The 19,271-nt window shown below is 35.8% G+C and overlaps 1 protein-coding gene across 8 annotated transcripts in view; it reads right to left on the bottom strand.

Annotated features, from left to right (window-relative positions):
* NRCAM (neuronal cell adhesion molecule) overlaps window positions 1-19,271 on the bottom strand; it is a 145,418-nt gene that overhangs the window by 29,253 nt on the left and 96,894 nt on the right. For all 8 annotated transcript variants that reach the window (XM_021384947.1, XM_021384948.1, XM_021384949.1 and 5 more), the window contains 12 exons: window positions 14,344-14,487; window positions 13,200-13,311; window positions 12,776-12,942; window positions 12,545-12,692; window positions 11,890-12,014; window positions 9,575-9,676; window positions 7,587-7,784; window positions 7,403-7,473; window positions 6,315-6,540; window positions 5,890-6,005; window positions 1,234-1,438; window positions 929-1,051 (listed from right to left, as the gene is read on the bottom strand). In XM_021384947.1, coding sequence (XP_021240622.1) covers window positions 929-1,051; window positions 1,234-1,438; window positions 5,890-6,005; window positions 6,315-6,540; window positions 7,403-7,473; window positions 7,587-7,784; window positions 9,575-9,676; window positions 11,890-12,014; window positions 12,545-12,692; window positions 12,776-12,942; window positions 13,200-13,311; window positions 14,344-14,487 — 1,737 coding nt within the window. The remainder of the gene's footprint in view (window positions 1-928; window positions 1,052-1,233; window positions 1,439-5,889; window positions 6,006-6,314; window positions 6,541-7,402; window positions 7,474-7,586; window positions 7,785-9,574; window positions 9,677-11,889; window positions 12,015-12,544; window positions 12,693-12,775; window positions 12,943-13,199; window positions 13,312-14,343; window positions 14,488-19,271) is intronic.

Here is a 19,271-nt window from a genome sequence, read left to right as displayed (position 1 = left end):
TTGCCTGCTGCATTTCTCAATTCAGGTTATATGAGTGATAATACTCAGTTTCCAAAGAAAGGCACCTTTATGCAAAAAGAATCTATGAAAGACACAAAAATTCAACAGGGAAATAGGAAACACCTATAAGTTTCTTAAGCTCAAGTTTCATTCTCATAAGTAAAGTACCTGAATCCAAGGCACTATGTCCGCATCAACTGAATTTAAACACTTTTGAAACACACATCATTAAGATCTCTGAAACTCTGAACTAACAGCTTAAAAATAAACTCAGTATGCTTAGAAATAAAAACGCTGAAGTGTCTTCTACCTAATGCCAAGGAACAGTGGAAATTGCTAAGTGTATAAAACAATCTACCATAGGATGTTCCATGCACATGTAATTCCTAATTTCCTGTGTCATTGCTGACTGATTTCTGGGCATGAAGATCCTAAGGAAGTGACAGGCTGAAGGGATATCATGCACATTTTAATTTAAATCCTCTATATCTCTGATATGAATGAATGGCACATATGATATTTTTTTATTTTAAAATTAGAATACTGTGAAAATTGAAGAGGCAGATAACAATATAATAGGATTTATTTTGATCTACCACTAGTGATATTTTCTCTGCAGTCAGAATATAGGATTTATAAGTGCTTCTGATTTGGCTGTTGATTATACGTGGGTCTTCACCTCAATTTTCCTGTGAAGCATGGCTTGAGGAAACAAAATGGAGAAGTGCTAAATGTGTACTTGAACAAGAATAATTATTCAAATAGGATCAGGTATATTGTCAACATATATTAATCTTTTTCAAACCTGACATCTATAGTGCAATTATATCTTTTTGTACATAATAAATTTACATTATTTTTAATAAATGATTTACTGTTTGATGGACATATTGTCAAAGGTAGAGCTATATATACAAAATTAACTTACTTGGCTGAAACTTCAGTATGTATGAAGTCAAAACACCATTTGGATGGGTAGGCGAACCCCACTCTAGAGTCAGAGAGTCCAGTGTTGGATTAGTAATCTTCAAAAAGGAGGGTGAGCTGGGAACTTTTAAGAAGAATATACGGTAAACACAAAGTAGATGAACTTAAAACAGATCATGAATTATTAAGAATATTACAATATTGAGACATAATATTTTTTAATGATATTCGACATACAAATTCAGCAATCATACTCTCAGTGTTCTATTGTTTAATACAACACTTAACTTTATTCTCATTTCGTACCTCCTTCAGGAGTTTTAAAGACTTTGTCTGGGCTTGCTGGTCCTTCTCCTTTACCATTAACAACTCTAACATTCAGCTTGTAAGAACTATAGGGCTCTAGCCCTGGCAACATTCCAAAAGTCTTGTTTCCCCTGAAAGTCAAGATCTTTTTTTCTACATGTCGCTTAATCCTTCTGGATAGACTCTGTATTTTCCAGTAGTAAATCTAAAGACAAAAGAAGATTTATAGTCAGCATAGAGGCATTATAATTTTGCAAACATTAAGATTTTCCATGAGTATCCAAGAATTATATATGTAGGAATAACCACAATTTAAATAAGCTCAGGTGAGAATCAAGTTAGAAAAGACCTCCAAGATCATCCAGTCCAACCATTCACCTACTATCAACATTTCCAACTAAACCATGTCCTTCAGTACAACATATGAACGTTTCTTGAAGGGATGGTGACTCAGTACCTGACCATTCTTTTGGAAAACAAGTTTTCCTAGCGTTCAGCTTGAATCTCCCCTGGCACAACTTGAAGCCATTTCCTCTAGTCCTATTTCTCGTTTCATGGGAGGAGAGGCTGATCCGTACCTGCCACAATTTTCTTTCAAGTAGTTGTAGAGAGTGATAAGGTCTCCCCTGAGCCTCCTCTTCTCCAGACTAAATAATCCAAGTTCCCTCAGCTGCTCCCTGTAAGACTTGTGCTCCTGATCCCTCACCAGCTTTGTTGCCCTTCTCTGGACACACTCCAGGGCCTCGATGTCTCTCTTGTAGTGAGGGGCCCAAAACTGAACACAGTACTTGAGGTGCAGCCTCACCAGTGCTGAGTACAGAGGGATGATCACTTTCCTGCTCCTGCTGGCCACACTATTTCTGATTCAAGCCAGGATGCCATTGGCCTTCTTGGCTACCTGGGCATACTGCTGGCTCATGTTCATCCGGGCGTTGACCAATGACCCCAGGTCTGTTTCCTCTACACAGTCTTCCAGCCACTCTGCCCCAATGCCCTGTAGCATTGCCCGGAGTTGTTGAAGCTAAAGAGCAGGACCTGGCACTTGGTCTTCTTGATCTTCATCCCACTGGCCTCAGCCCAGCTATCCAGAGAAGCAGCACAGAGCTCCAGGGGTATATCTCATCTAGAAAGCTGTGTCTACATAACTGGGTGAAGACCACCATCTGCCAGTCCTGCTCATAAAAAGTCAGTTTGATGCAAATTCTGCTTTGGAACAGCCTTCATATGTGATGGTTTTCATGTTGGCATCTAAGTTCATACCATTCATACTTGCAGTAAGAAGTTTATACAGCTTTCCACCAGCCTTTCCTTTCCAGCCTTGCCACCTTGTTACATGAATAGATAATTTTTTCTTGACCAAGCAGGTATATTCCCTGTGATGTGGAGGCCCAATAGATGTACTCAATTTGAAAAGAAAAAAACTCAACATTTTTCTAGGCTGGAAAAACACACAAAGGATGAAAGGCCTCTGAGGTTACAGTTACGCAAAGATCTCCATGTATGTATAGGAAGACTCTTCCTCCTTTTATATGGTAAAAAGATCAGAGCACCAAGTTGATTCAGATGTCCATTTTGATGAATTTGTTTCTAAGAATCTGCAGATGAGCCTCACAGGTAAATACTGGAATCTCCTTGCCTGCACTGTCTTTACCACACAGTCTACCACATTTTCCCGATGTCCATTAACAGTTGCCCCTATAAAGATTTGTGTTAATCCTTGGAATATCAGCTTCAAATGCATCACTGTCCATTTTTCACATACACAAAAACAGACATTAAAAATGATAAAACAGTGTAAGTGGGTAAATTTCTGCCAACTGTAAAGCATGTATTTAATTAAGGAAGCTGTGATTTCACATTTGAATTCATAAAAGGGAATTGTTAGGTCTTACAAGGTCCAACATGATTTCTTATGAAGTGATGTTATACTAACATTATCTTTCTAATGCTAACTACATTACAGTTCACTCCTATCCCTATTAAGGGCCATGATGTTTTACATGGCTAGAGTTAATGTTTTTCAACACTGACAGCTCTCATCCTCTAACTCTAAGTCTACCAACTAGTGCAGAAAGGTGTTTGTAAGTTCAAAAAAGCTTGAATTGCTGGTACTATTAGTATTGAAACTCATCAGGTATGGTTCATTTCAAAAGTACATTATTAGAGCCGAGTGACCACTTGTCACTAGACAGGCTGAAATTGAAGATGGGCTTGGTAAGCAGTGATCTAGAAGAGTACTATGACACTAAAAGACACTGCATCACATTTTTCACTTACTTTACTGAATAACCACTGAATTTTTAAGAATCACAGAAAAAACAGCTACAGCAACACTCAAGTTTTTTCTTCAGTTTGAATTGCTTCATAGTACCAAAGTATATCCAGTAATAATTAATAAAAGAGCAAAATACGAGTGATAAAATATAGACTGCTGCTAGTTAGATATCTTCCTGCTTTTTTCATCCATTTGTCTTCATAACATGGCTCTTTAGAGAAATTCCCTTCCCTTTACTAAGAAATCCACCCCTAACACAACGTGAATATTGGGCTCATATCTGAATTAATTTTATTACATAGCAAAGCCTGAGTTTGCTAGCAGGATTTTGCTGAAGTGTTCAAAAAGATATAATCATATGGTTTATAAGCTATTTCAGTAACTAAGACACTAAAAGTATACTCTGCATCCATGATAAGTTTTCAACATGACCAGAGAAAGTTTTGCATCAATAGCTATTCTTTAAGTCTTAGGACGTGTCATGCCTTGTCTAGGTTTAGCTTGACTTCATTGTATCTGCAAAAATTATTTAAGAAACTTTTGCTGCATCTGCAACTTATTCAAGGATATACCATTGTCTCATTTGTCCTAGCTATAAAAGCAAAATTACTCAGTGGTCAGTTCTGCTGTCAGTCCTGTGGTCTTGAGCTTATTGCCTAACATTTAATTTCAGCATTTCTTAGCTTTATGTAACTGGTGCAGTTCTCCTCTTCCTCAAAAAACAAAACAAAACAAAATTAAAAAAAAACAACAAACATACCACATACAGAGAAGGACTAACACACTAAACAAAAGGTACCATGGCATGATTAACTCCTTAGGCTAATGGAAAGAGAAGAGTGCAAATACAGAACAGAAAACCTGGGATTATCACAACTCACTGTAAACAAGCCTTTGAAAGGTGAAAACACTGGATGCATTGGCAGAGGTTTTTGTCTGTGGCTTTTTTTTTTTTTTTAGCATTAATTTTTATTAACAGAAATTTAATTTGGTTCAGATTATGGGCATTAGCACTGTGGTAACTGGATTAATAGCGAGCACTAACTACACTAAATTTTAATTATCACATAATGGATGATCCTCTGGTTGCCCATTTGGTTGTGAAATACCACACTGATATGAGACTCTAATAGTGATGTAAAAGTATAACAAGTCCTGCTTCTTAGCCAGATTTATTATACAGGGCAGAGCACCACATTAACTACAAATACTTACATTAGCTCATTACAAAACTAGCTTATGTCTCTCCAGACAGTGGTATTTTGTGCAAGATAAGTAACATTCACATACCAGGAACACAACAACCTGTAATGCACTGAAGTTTAGATTCACTGCTTGAATTTTAGTCCTTCAATTTATAAGTATGATGTGCATTTCTTTTGTTCCAAATATTCTTCCTTACAGTTTTCAAATATTTATTTTCCTCTTTTCATTTAAACAGAAGTAGTTCAAAATAGTCTGTTTTACAAAGTAACCTAGTTCAGGCTGCGTAACTTGTCTGTTCTGTTGGAAATATTTATTAGTATACTTACAGCGGAGTGAAGATGTAGTTACTTATTTTCTACTGCTGTTGCAGAGGAAGTCAATGTATCCTCTCATTCCACCCTCTGCTCCACATCCAGTCTATCATACTTCTAAAGTTTCAACTTCTGATTTTCTTCTGATTTGCTTCTGGTGCAAGAACTCTGAAGCAACTTTTGCGACTGGATTTTCCCTGATGTACCAAGGTCACCAGCTGCTCCAGTTTCTTACTTTGAAGTCTTCCATTCTTTTCTAATTGCAGTGTTTTGTTTCCAACACAATCTACTCAGTTATCACGAAAGCCAATACATTGCCTTACATTAAACTTCCTTCAGATATACTCCATATCTTCCACCATTTCCTGTATCTCTAAATCGAGCTTTTCCTTGGCCTCTAAAAGGACACAGCACTAAGCTCCCAATTGGCTAGTTCATCAGAATTATGTGGCTAATCATATTATAGCAGAAGATGAACAATTGCATAAAAGTTATTCAAGAGCATTATATCTAGAAGAGATTCCAACAGAAACTACTTCTCTTCATCCTCTAAACATCCTTTTGGAAAAAGATCTGTAAAACTATTATAACTTTTTAATCTATTTAATGTGCGCAAACTTGATTGCAAAAACAACTCATTTTTCTTCAAGGACAATGTCACAGAAGGCATACTACAAAGCTGGAACTTAGCCAAAATTTAAATAAGTCTTAACAACACTGTTGCTCTTGTCAGCAAAACTTGTGAGCCCACTGAAAAGCAAGAATTCTCATACATATCAAGTTATTTCAATCTGGATACAATCTCATCTTTCAAGAGTGATCTATTTTAATAAATGAGAATAGCAAGCTTTTGACTATACTTACTTTATACCCTTGAAGATGTCCTCGGACAGATTTTAGTGGAACAGGGTCCCAATGCACTTTTGCCAATGTGCTGTTAATAACATGAACCTGCACATTGCCTGGAGCAACCATTGGCACTGTGTGGAAAGGATGTAACAGGTACTGAGTTAGGATCAAACACCACATGAACACACCTTCTTGGACTGACTTATTGCATTCCTTTGAGAAGGTACGTTAACAAGTTGATCCTGTGTGCTATAAAGCCAATATCAACGTAAATACTACAGAGCTTTATGAACGCTTATCATCCCCAACTTACTTCATTTTAACTTACAAAAAATAATCTACTATATCCGTTTTTAATACTTCAATATTTTGAATTCCCATTTATGTTACACTATTAGTTGCTTTTAACTAATACTACAGACTAAAACTAGAAAACTTACAGTCTTCCCCTGAATGTCCAATAACCTCTGATGGCTCTGGTGCATATCCCAGGTCATTTAAAGCCTGTACTTTTATTTCATAGGGAACAAAAGTTGGTGTACCAGACACAATATATTTAGACACGTTTGCAACTACAACAGATGTCCATTCATCATCAACATCCTTCTGGCGCCAGCTGACTTTGTATTGAAGTCCTGGTCCGTTAGACTGAAAACCTTTTAAAGACTGAAATAAAAAGAGTACATCAAACTGCTTTCAAAATATTCTGTAGCCTCTGAAAAAAATCTAAAGTCACAAAGTTGCTGATTTACAGTTCTACTGAAAAATTACCATTGTATTCTGGGACAAAGAAGCGCTGTTAAAATTTCCAATTCACTCTTCACATGAGGTAGGTTAAGTTGCTTTTCATTTTTAGTACAAACTGCATTGAGAGTTTTAAATAAGGTAACAGCTAATTACCAGACAACCATACAGAGGGGTTTCTATACATATTTCATTTTCAAATATACTTTTTAGATGTAGAAGTGGGAGAAACAGATTTACACCAGCTCCCTAAAAACTGTGCTCCCTAGAGAATGTTTCTTGCCTGGGATGTGAAATTGGTTTAAAATGGCTCTCCTGAGCTCCTATCATGATGGCAAGGGCATGACAGAAGCACAAGTGTTTTTTTAGAGGAATTATATGCAGCAATTCAGCTTATGACAAAAGCTGAGAATTAAGTTTTACATTAGAATTCATTCTAAGATTATACTTGATATAAACCACAATTTACATACTTAAGTTTTTCTACATTGGCAGCAAAACATCCTGTATTACCAAATTAGTGGCTTATCTTAGAGAAAGCACTCAAGGAAAATATGGCACCTTGAAAAAATATTTTTCTTTGATAATGCACTCAGATTTTCCCTGAAAATGAAGAATGGGAAATGTCTAGACTTTTTTCTTTTTCAAGAATGTTTTAAACACACAATGTATATATTATCTCACAAGGAATTCTCAGGTAGATCATTATTTCTTTAAAAAAAATCTCTATAAAAATGCTACTCACAGAGGTGACAACAAACAAACCTCCAAAACCCAAACTTACCTCCCATGTTATTACCAAATTATCAGGTTCTGAGCCTATCCCTTGTACATTAGAAGGATTTTCATCAGGGTCTAAAAACAAAGTATTTACATGTGAACAAGAATGACTGCTGTTTCCATTCCAAGCAAATTCAATGCCATTCATAGTAGAGATCAGTCACTAGAAAGCAGGAATACTTATTTACTTGCGGATTTTGTCAGGTACTGCTCAGATGGTTCACTTGGCTGACTTCTACCAATTTCATTGACAGCAATCACACGGAATGAGTAGTTGACATATGGAGACAACTTCAACTGTACAGTTGTCTGAGATCCAGGAACTTCCGTCTGGTAATGCCATACCCCTGGCTCATGCAGTCCATCTTCATACTCAATCACAAAGTCTGCAAACAGAAATTGAATCCAATTTTATGTCAAAACTTGCAACACCTTCCTAGATCAGTGCAGTCATTTTTGAATGAGCTAATCAAAACTGAGCAATCCAGCTAACATTTTTAAAAATTATGGAAACTGAAGTTTAAGCGCATAGGAGACATATATGATGTCGATCCCAAAATACTGCCTAGATGGAAACACAAGAGAAGAACTCTTACTTCTGTTATGTGGTATTCTTACTAATACAGATGTCAGGTAGCACATTCTTACAAGAGCTATCTCCCAGGTGCTGAATTTTAATGTAAAGGAACCCTTGAACTATCACTGCAAGAAAGTGGGACAAGACTGGAATTTTGATACAAAAGTAGTATTTTGGCAGATAAATACATTGCTCCCAGTTATATCAAGATGACATTATTGTAGTATCTATACAATATTAAAACCATGCGACTATTCCATTTTCCCCACTCAGACTGGTGAAAAACTATTTAAAGTCAAGAACCAATACTTCAGGAAGATTTTTGAGTGCTCTTTTCAGTATCTTCAAATTAAGACAAGGAATTCATGTACAGAAACTAAATTTCTTTAGAGATCTCTGTGTGAACATTATTAATTGCAGTCAAGTCTGCACAGAGTATACAGCCTCAGGGATAGATACATTTGCAGAACGAAAAATAAAATCATTTTCATCATCATTATTATTTTTATCAGTTGTCAATCAGCCAAAAGACAGATTCTACTACATAAATCACATTACCTGTGTAAAGGGATCACTCAAACTCAAGTTTTACCTTTGAGCCTCCTTTTTTTTTGAACTGGTAACAGTAGCCACAATAATAGGATTACTTATGAAGCAAATGCTTTGTTTTGCAACCTCTCAGGGGACCACACATCAATTTAAATTTACTGTACTTAATACCAGCATTATTTAGTTGGAAGAGTTCAGTTTCCAATATTTGAGTGTATGCAGTAGAAAATCTCTGTCATGAATCATCACATAGTATCAACTCTTTTGAGGCAGTATGATTGCATTTCAACAGAAAAAAAACTCTTCTGTCATCTGGTCTGGAAAAAGTCAAAGTACTGACACAGGAGTATATAAATGAACTGTAACAAATATAATTCAAATATTTATATTAATGTTTTCTTATATTTTAAAAAGCAAATCTGAGAGCATAAAGCTTCAGTGCTTTCATTGTATTCAACTGGGAGAAATTAGAACGTTTTAGATCCACTTCCCGTCTAAAAAGATTTAAAACATTTATTTTCACTGCTGTATGGACACTCCTTCAACCGTCTAAACTAGGAAAAACAAATAAAAGAAAATGATCTGGTTTATATTTTCAGGAAGGATAGGGGTCTGTTACCAATAGTGATGAATAATCCCTAAAGATAGTGGTACTGATGCTATTCCAAGTTCATGGGAATTATGAAAGAGTTAAAGCAAGATGTTAGTAGCTTTCACCTTTCAAAGGCCATATAGGTAACTTTTTATTCATTCAACTAATGAACAAGTCTACTCTCTACATATTCATAAGACTGGACCTTGTCAGACAGAGCACACATCAGTATCAACTTCTACGTTAATGAGCACAGGTTTTTGGAATAAAAGTCCAGCACTTTAGGGCAGTAAATAAGTCTTTCACCTTGGCTCTGCAGTAGAGGACAATCAGTGATTTTTTGTTATGTAAATAAATGCCAACTGTAACAGATGAATTTGCTATTCTTCCATGCTGCGCAAGAAAAGTTTTTTAAACTCTTTGGGATCTGCTGCTACAATAGACATGGACAAACATACTCGTAATGGGACTGTTGTTTTCTTCTCCCGGTACCCATGAGAGTTCAATGCTTCTTTCTAGCTGACCTGTCAATTCCAAGTCAAGTGGTGGATTTGGCCGAGCTGTAAATCAAATGAATACAAAACAAACAATCATACCAGAATATGTAGTTTCATCTTTGACAAATCCTTACAACCAAAAGAAGCCCACAAATACAGCAGTGCAGATCTACTGACTTGTATAAGCATGGTTTCATGACTATTAGCATGCAGTTGTCACAAAACAGATATGAAATGGGGAAGAAGTGATGTACTTGGAAACTTCTATCCAGTAACAAGAATTTGCATTGTGATATAAAAATGTAATGAGAAGAAATGAAATATGAAGCGTATGTATAGTTTATGTGCTAGTAATCTATTATAAATAGAAATATTTAATCAAATGGAAAATAAAGCACTCACATCAATAAAGCTTTTCTAGAAGCACTACAAATATGTTGCCAATGAAATCAAAGCAAGCACAGTGCAAATGGAAACTGAGTTGCTAAGACATTTTTGTTGCAGTTTTTAGAAATTTGAAATATCAAACAATTCTCTAAAACACATCTTCATAATGCATGAAGATGTAAATGTCCGTTTCAACTGATGAAATTTAATTATATGAATTTTTCATGAATATCAAAACTGACAAGTAGGTTCATTTAAGTGTGCATAAGCATTTTCTCTGCAGGACAAGACTTACATAACTGTGCTCAACATTCAGAAGTGTTTTAGCCATATTATATAGCATTTAAAAATCCAAATTCAGAAAAAATGCTATCGAATTAAAGGGTGTAGGCTGTCCAATTTAAGACTATTCATGACTGCCAGATTTTTTGGGGTATTTTAATTTCAAAATCCTTACTTAGTTTCATCAATCATAAATGAAACAATAACGTCCTACCCATTTTGTCAGTGAGCTAAATGTAGACACACTATGACATAGATACACCAGATCAAGAAAGTTGTTGTTAAATTAAAGGAAAAACATACTACAATTTATCTATTACAAGTTCTTCAATAGTGAATTAGCTTTCAATAAATGAATGGATTTACCTTTTAAGCCTTTCATTTCTTATAGAACAGATTTGCATTACAGTGTTCACCATTAGAAAACATTCTCGCACTATAATCTTAATTAAAAATAATTAATCTCTTAAAATCATTTATTCTCTAAAATACAAAGCACCCTGCACTGTAAGATTCCATAGTGTAGTACTCCAGAACCAAGGTAGTTGGTAAAATGGGATGAAGCCACAAAACAAACACACATACACACACAAACACACACACACACAAAAAAAAAAAAAAAAAAGGGAGGGGGAAAAAAGATGTTGCACTTTGTAATAGGAAAACAAGAAATAGATCTGGCAGATGAAGGGAACTTCATATTAGTTTACCGTAAATGATAGCTGGAGTTGGGGGAGCAGCTGAAAAGAACATTAATATAAAGGATTTAATCAGTTAGTAGCCAAAAGAACAGAATGTAGTAGGTAGTTGCAGATTATAACAGTTAGAGATAAAGAAAAGCTAACTTATTTAGAGTAAATAGTTGAGTTTGAATAATCGAGAATTTTAAACTGAAAGGTGATAGTAGTATTCTGCAATAATTTATCCTTTTTTTAATATAGAGGGATCAAGGAAATAAAGTAAGCAATCTTACAAAACTTTTTAAACAAGTACTAGTTGGTCATAAATACTAGATTAGATGGATATGCATAAGACCATAATACAATTTTAAAACACAAGCGTACTTGATTTCAACTCTCATTTTGAACTTCAGCTCCACTTAACTTCCCCAGGCAAGAATCATACAGGACATCTACTTAAAACTTTCTTACAAACTGGGAGAAGGAGCAAAATAACACATTTTACAAAAATCTGCAATCATAAAAAGTTAACAGGGAAAACAAATTCAATAAGAAAATCAAGCATGCTCAGTCTTTCTGAGGAGTAATCTAGCTGCAAAAGAGATTCCTGAAATAACAGGTACTTAGAAATTTGTAATTTACCATGTCAGCTCAGACATTATACAAATTAAAAGCTATACAGTGTGAAACTCCATGTGTCCTGAAGCTATCACAGCCTTTTGTAAGTAGATAACTTAAAAGCAAACTTTAGGGTAAGATTATTATATGTTTAAAACTGAAACACATACACAATTAGGTGAAATTTCTTTTGTCCTATACTAGCCACCAAAAACTGTTTAAGCTTTTTATTTTAAATTGAATGTTGTTTTATTACTTAACAGAAATTAAACACAGTTCTGCTATCATAAATTTTTAGAGTATTCTTACCAACAACAGTAAGCACAGCACTTGCTGAAACACTGTCCAGTGTAGTATTAACTATGCAAGTATATGTTCCATCATCTTTATCAGTTACATTCATAATGGTCAAGTTGTCTTTACCAACTAGAAACCTGTAAATACAACAGATTCAGCCAATAATTTTCCAATAACTGGTACTGCAATAAGAAAATTGCATAAAGCATTGTCAAATCCAACATACTTGTTTCAGCAACTATCTAGACAATAACATAAGCTAAGGAACTGTATCAGGTTTTTCAGCATTGCTTTTACAAATCTTTCCATAGCAACTGCCTATCTTTCTAATGTATTTTTATTTCCAAATATACTTAAACTACTTTTAATTGTCTATGATTTACAGCAGAATTTTCTTCATTTATCCTTTAGTTTCTTATGCTTATAATTGATATACATAATCAATGTACACATACAAAAAAATCTGCATTTCATTTTATTTTGATTTCTATTTTAATATTTTCTCCACACTAGATAAGTCTTTTAGTCATCAAGTATGGGATACTGATGATATTTATCAGTTTGGAAAGTGTCAATAGGTCAATATGTGCCTTTCAAAATTTCAGGAAAAGATGCACACAGAAGAAAGAAGAAATGAAAAATTAAAGATGAAATATTTTGTCTATACCTTTCATCATCTGGCAGTTCATCATTGTCTTTCAACCATCTAACTGTTGGTATTAAGGTAGGATCATGTTTTATGACACACTCAAATGAAGCCTGGGCAGATCTCTGAATCACTTTGTATTCGGGCTGTTTAATTATCATCGTTGGGTCTGAAATTTGAAATATCTATTAGACATTTAGAAAGACTTAAGTTCTATAGTAATCTGTGATGAAACATTGATTCATTTCTTACCTTTAACTTCCAGTTGTACTTCATTTTGTGTCTTTCCTAATTTATTCCTTGCAACACATGTGTATGTGCCAGTACTATCCTTCTGAGCCACTGGAATTTCCAAGGTTCCATTATCATGGAAAACATATTCACTTCCACGCAAGATGCTACCTTTCACTCCCTTAAACCTTTAAATGAAAGATAATATCATTATGCAACACCATAATTAAATTCTATCATATTTTATTTTCAGGAAATACAAACTTGGACTGCTACATTAGCGAATAAAGACAGCATCCATAATGAAATTTAAACTTGAGTTTAAATTTAAGTTTAAACTTAACTTTAAACTTAAACGTGTTGCTATGTCAAGTATAATTAATGTTTGTTTCCATAGATACAATCATTTCTTTTCCATAACTTAAACACAACAACCACAACCTACCATTCGATTTCAGGCTTAGGTGAACCAAAATAGGCACAGTCTATTAATGCAGGACTATCTGCGATGACTTGATACAGCTTATTAGCAGGAGTTAGAATTCTTGGTGGCTCAGCTGAAAAGATAAAGGTATCTGGATATAGACACAAAGATACAAGTACAAAATATGAAGACATCAAGAAGGCCAAAAGAAGTATTTCTGGTCTTAGTCGAGGGTCCAATTACATTCTACTAGGAGCCTGAGGAAATACTAATGTAGCAGAATTTTTGTCTGAAAAACAAACACTTCTTCCCTGTTTGCAATGAATAGGGCACTAAAGCCAATGGTTTCAATTGGGAAATTTAAATTAGAACTTATTTAACGAAGATAAACTCCTGGGAACAGAGTGAACTACATAATTCCAAGCAAATCTCCAGGCAGAAAGAAGCTAATAGGCATTTTTGGTGAAACACCTACATTTTTGAACAGAAATCTCAAAATGAGGTTCCTTCATTTAAAAGGCTGTCTCTCAATCAAAGGATCTGCCATTTCCTTCAGGAGAGTCTTTAGGGGCTATCCTTCTACTATTTTTGTTATATTCAATGGGAAGATACTGAGGCCACAATATCTCATAACTTGAAACGCATCCTTGGAGCCCTTCAAGACAAATGCATAATCATTTTTCCTTGCAATAACAATTTATAGATAGTTGTTTCTATGGTGAAATTTAGCTGTGTCTTATCCAGGGTTATCTGAATCTGGGATCACTACAGGAGTGGAATGTGTTCTATACTGTAGTTTTCAAATGGAACAAACATTTAACTACCTCAAAACACAAACAAATAAATGGAAGTTTACTGAAACATACCATCCTAAGGAATATTAATTCCTACCTTATTTGTTATATTTAGGTTTTTTTAATGATTTAATTAAAAAAAAAGAAAAAATTCTTCCAGATTTCTCCAGATTCCACAACTATGCTTCTTACCAAGTAGTAGTGAAAGGGAAATTCAGGAATATCCTAGAAGAAGAAACCCCAAGTATCAGGAAATACATCAGTTTCCACACTGAAAGCCTCAACCAATGCTTGGGCATATAATCTGTGTAAGTAGTTGGAGACAAGTGAATAACCAAGAAGGCTGAAATATATAAACATTTTTTTCTTACCCAGAACATTCACAAATGCATTTGCCAGCAAGTATCCATACTCATTAGAAGCATTGCACTGATAAACAGCACTTGACCGTTCTTGCACAGCTGAGAAAATAATGGTATCGCCATCTACCTTTCTGCTAGGATCTTCTGGGGCAACTGTTGGTGTAAAGAAAAGAAATAGCTCTTTCTCTTAAACTGCCATTGCATTACAGGTTTCATACTTCTGAAAAGAAGAAACAATATGCAAGACCAATATGCCATTTGCTCTGTTTTCCAGAATGATTAAGGAAGTTCTTTCAGTTCTATGCACATTTAATTCAGGATGGTACACTTCCCATTTTCAAAGGTTTTTGTGTTTGTTGCTTTTCATGCTGTATTGTGTTTGTTTTTCTCCAAAAAAAAACAAACAGCAAAGCTGAGATCATATTTTGCAGACAATAAGGAGGAAATTTACAGATACAACAAAATTCAGGGAAATACAGACACTACCTACAAAAATAAAGAAATACTTCTGAACATCAAAAGAAAATTATGCTGGAATGACACTGGAACCTTAGAGCCCCTATAGTTTAATTGTTCAACTTCTCAAATCAGTTTTTATATACCTAAATAATTATCGAAATGTAAAAACCTCCTTAGTCAGTTTCAAAATTATCTCAGAGTAAGATATTCATTCCACTTAGTATCAACAGTCTTCACAAAAGCAGTGACACTAATTCAGTAGGTGGCACTCTTTCCCTTATGTAACTATTATAAAGCGCCATTTCTCCAACTATTCTGTAGCAGCACGAGCTGTGTCAAAATGCTTTTGCATCCCATAATCTAGAATATAATTGAAAATAAAATTCTGAGATATGACTGAAGAATAATGGCTATCACTTATGATACATTTGGAGTTACAGAAGTATAACAAAGAAAAAAAGTAGCTTGTAACGCTGCACTAAATAAAAATGCACAAATTATAGTTTAATGTTTAAAATAGCAAAGTAAAATCTATCAAAGACTTATCAATATTGATACACTGGTGAACTTACTTCTATATTAATACGAAAAATAAGTGCAGGTATGAATAAGTACATCATAGTTTGTTTGCATCATCAAAATTGACACCAATATATGTTATTAGAGTTTGAGAAAATAAGTGCATTTGTGGAAGACATTCTCATATGAAATTATTTCTGATTTCTTTGGATTCACAGAGAAGATCAATTAAACAAATCAACACGCATTTTCTGTAAGTGACAATACCTTTTGCTTCAGATAATATCTCAGTACTCGACTTGTAAGTACCATGTTCATTAAAAGATTCATGGACTGAAAAGAGTGGAGCAGTGAGTAGCCTAGCAGGCACTCTAGTGACCTGTGAGAAGCATCCTGTTTCTGTACACACATCACCATTACACGGAAAATGTACACAACCATCCCCTCACGAGGCAGAGGTTCATGGCTCCTTCCTGTCCCCTGCTCTGTGTATCCCCCCAGTCTTGATACATCCCATACATTCTATCTTTTAGGCTCGGCAGGGCCTCTCCTGAGGTAAGCATTGAGTTGTACAAAAAGAAGGGTAGCATCTTCCCTTCCCACTACTTCGTTTAAGGAAAAGACGAGATATCATTCTTCAGCACATCTAAGAAAAGGAAGTAGGTGTGTGTTCTAAGAAAAGGGTTTTAAGTCATGGGTCCCAGGAGAGAAACAATACCAAAAAAATGAAGAAAGTATCAGGATAGTCAGTGCTTCAATTGTCTTGCCTAGCTACCTGCATGCTGAATCAAGAGCGCTCTGTTGAGACTGGAATCTACTCAGCTGCATTCTGACACACCCAATTCTCCCATGCAACACAAGCACAACCTACACATCTTTGCCCACGTACTATACTGCATCTAGATGCTGCATCGCTCAACTGTAATCCCGCTGCACTCACACACTGCTTGTTTGCCTTTATGAGGACTCTGGTCACCTTACAGAACGGCTGCATGAAAAGGAGAAAACGCTTTTGATGTATTTGACAGATCTCAATTTGGCATTGACAGGCAAAGTAGCAAAGAACTACATAATAATTGAAATGGATGTGTACAGTTGGGATTATGAACTATAAGAACTTGCTGTAGAATTTCTGCTGTTGTAATGGATAGCTGAGCATGTGTTCTGTATCAGCCAACATTCAGTCTCAAAATCACTGAGTCAAATACAGCTTATTTGTCTACAGAGAAGGTAAGGCCTCTGTGAGATACTTCTGTCATAGTTAGCACCCTGAACACTGTCAATCTGAACACATACGCTCATTCTGTTTCACAAAATTTTGACAGCCTAGGCAGCTACTTTTGTTAGTATGTTTAAAGGACCACTATGGCTCTTTTGTATTTTCTGGAAAAAAGGGCAGAAAGAAATCTGGTTTCTGTACAAAAGCAGTTAAAACATACCTCTATACTTAAAATAGGAAGAAAATACCAAATTTTGATTTTTTTTTTTTACCCCTTTCTACTGAAGTATTTAATTTTCCTGACCAATTATTTATGTGTACAATCTCAGGAATCTAAACAAAAGAAGACCAGAAGAACTATCAAATGATATTGCAGTTTGTAACATAATGTTATCAGTCCAAATAAATGATACAAACTTCAGCCTGACAAAATTCTAAAAGGACACAATTTTTTTTTTGCAGAAAATTAGTAAGTCATGAAATTGGTTTATTGATTTTATAATTCCTTAGCTCAATTCTTTATGGAAAATTGGAAGATATGATCCATTGCTTGAAGGTTTTGTTGTTGTTATCATTTTTTAAAAGCTTAAAAATAAAAAAAAATATATTGTAAGGGTGGTCAGACCTATGGAGGTTATGGAGCCTCTATCCGTAGGGACAGTCAAAATCTAAGTGGACACAGTGATGCAGATAACACTCTGCTTTGCGGAGGCATGCTGGATTAGATGACCTCTAGTTCCTTCCAACTTTTCTATGATTCTGTGATTTTAAAATAATCTAATTAAAAACATAGATTGACAGTAAGAAATTGCTCACTGAGAAGGAGGTATATACCTTTGATTACTATTTTGTAAATTGATTATTGTTGGCAAAAAGGCTAACAATTTTAAATTCAGAGAACATGCAATTAGATACTACTACCACATTCTGAAATACAACAAAGTATATATGAACTCCAGCTGACATCAGATGTTCTCAGCTCTGCTAACTTAGAGGCTAGGTCCCGTAGGGCACAGAATTAGATTTTTTTGTCATTGCCTGAGAAGCATGATGTAACCTAAGGTAATATATCATTTTTTTTTTCTTTTTCTCAGAAGCATATTGTGGATTACAGTCGAAGTTTGTAGGATATGCATACAAACTGTTTCTATTCTATAGTAAAAATGTTGATGTCATCTTCAGCTGCTGTAGTAGAGATTCCCTCAGGCTGAAAACAATCTGGAGAAGACAGGAACAAATGTACTTACTTGCTTTTCCTTGTATCAATGGGAACATATACAGCTTTAGAATAAATAAGAGCTAATCTTACCCAGATCAGTAACATGTCACTAAAAAAATACAGTAAGAACATGAATTTCTAATTTGAAAAGAGCAGAAAGATTCACGATTATCGTTAGATGTCTGCATTTTCTTTAGCAAATCATGTCATCTTTAGCAACTGACATCTACCTGTACTTATGCAAAGCCTTTTACACTGTCCTGCATGACATCCTGGTCGCCAAATTGGAGAAAAATAGATTTGATGGATGGACCACTCGCTGTATAAGGCATTGGCTGGATGGTTGCACTCAGAGAGTTGCAGTCAACGGCCCAATGTGCAAGTGGAGACCGGTGACAAGTGGTGTTCCTCAGGGATTGGTGCTGGGACCAGTATTATTTAACATCTTTGTAGGAGACATGGACAGTGGGATCGAGTACACCCTCAGAGTGTTTGCAGCCAACACCAAGCTGAGTGATGCAGTTGACATGCTAGAGGGAAGGGATGCCATACAGAGGGACCTGGACAGACTTGAGAGGTGGGCCTGTGCCAAACTCATGAAGTTCAATATGGCCAAGTGCAAGGTCCTGCATCTGGGTCTGGGCAGTCTCAAGAACAGATACAGGATGGGTGGAGAATGGCTTGAAAGCACCCCTGAGGAGAAAGATTTGGAAATGCTGATTGATGAGAGATTCAACATGAGCTGGCAATGTACGCTTGCAGCCCAGAAGGCCAACCACATCCTGGGTTGCATCAAGAGAAGTGTGACCAGCAGGTCGAGGGAGGTGATTCTGCCCCTCTACTCTGCTCTCGTGAGACCCCACCTGGAGTACTGTGTCCAGTTCTGGAGCCCCCAACACAAGAAGGACATAGAGTTGTTGGAGCAGGTCCAGAGGAGGGCCACGAAGATGATCATAGGGCTGGAGCACCTCTCCTGTGGCAACAGGCTGAGTGAGCTGGGAGTCTTCAGCCTGGAGAAGAGAAGGCTCTAGGACGACCTTATAGTGGCCTTCCACTACCTGAAGGGGGCCTACAGGAAAGCTGAGGAGGGACTTTTAATAAGGGCAGGTAGCAATAGGATGAGGGGAAATGGCTTTAAACTGGAAGAGGGTAGATTTAGACTAGATATTAGGAAGAAATTCTTCACTGTGAGGGTGGTGATGCACTGGAACAGGTTGCCCAGTGAGGTTGTGGATGCCCCCTCCCTGGAAACATTCAAGGCCAGGCTGGATGGGGCTTCGAGCAACCTGGTCTGGTGGGAGGTGTCCCTGCCTATAGCAGGGAGGTTGGAAGTGGATGATCTTAAAGGTCCCTTCCAATCCAAACCATTCTATGATTCTATCAAAGCTATGAATAAAAATAATTATTACTGCTATGTATTCAGTGACTCTATATGTTTGTTGAAAAACCTTTCAGATAGCAATTTTTATTTTTTGAAAGTCATGAATAAGGTCATTTCAGTGTAGAAAACTACACAGGAAC

Source organism: Numida meleagris, chromosome 1 (assembly GCF_002078875.1).
Source record: "Numida meleagris isolate 19003 breed g44 Domestic line chromosome 1, NumMel1.0, whole genome shotgun sequence".
NCBI classification, from domain to species: Eukaryota; Metazoa; Chordata; class Aves; order Galliformes; family Numididae; genus Numida; species Numida meleagris.
The sequence above is the reverse complement of the archived record's forward strand: the minus strand, read 5'-3'. Positions and strand labels throughout refer to the sequence as shown.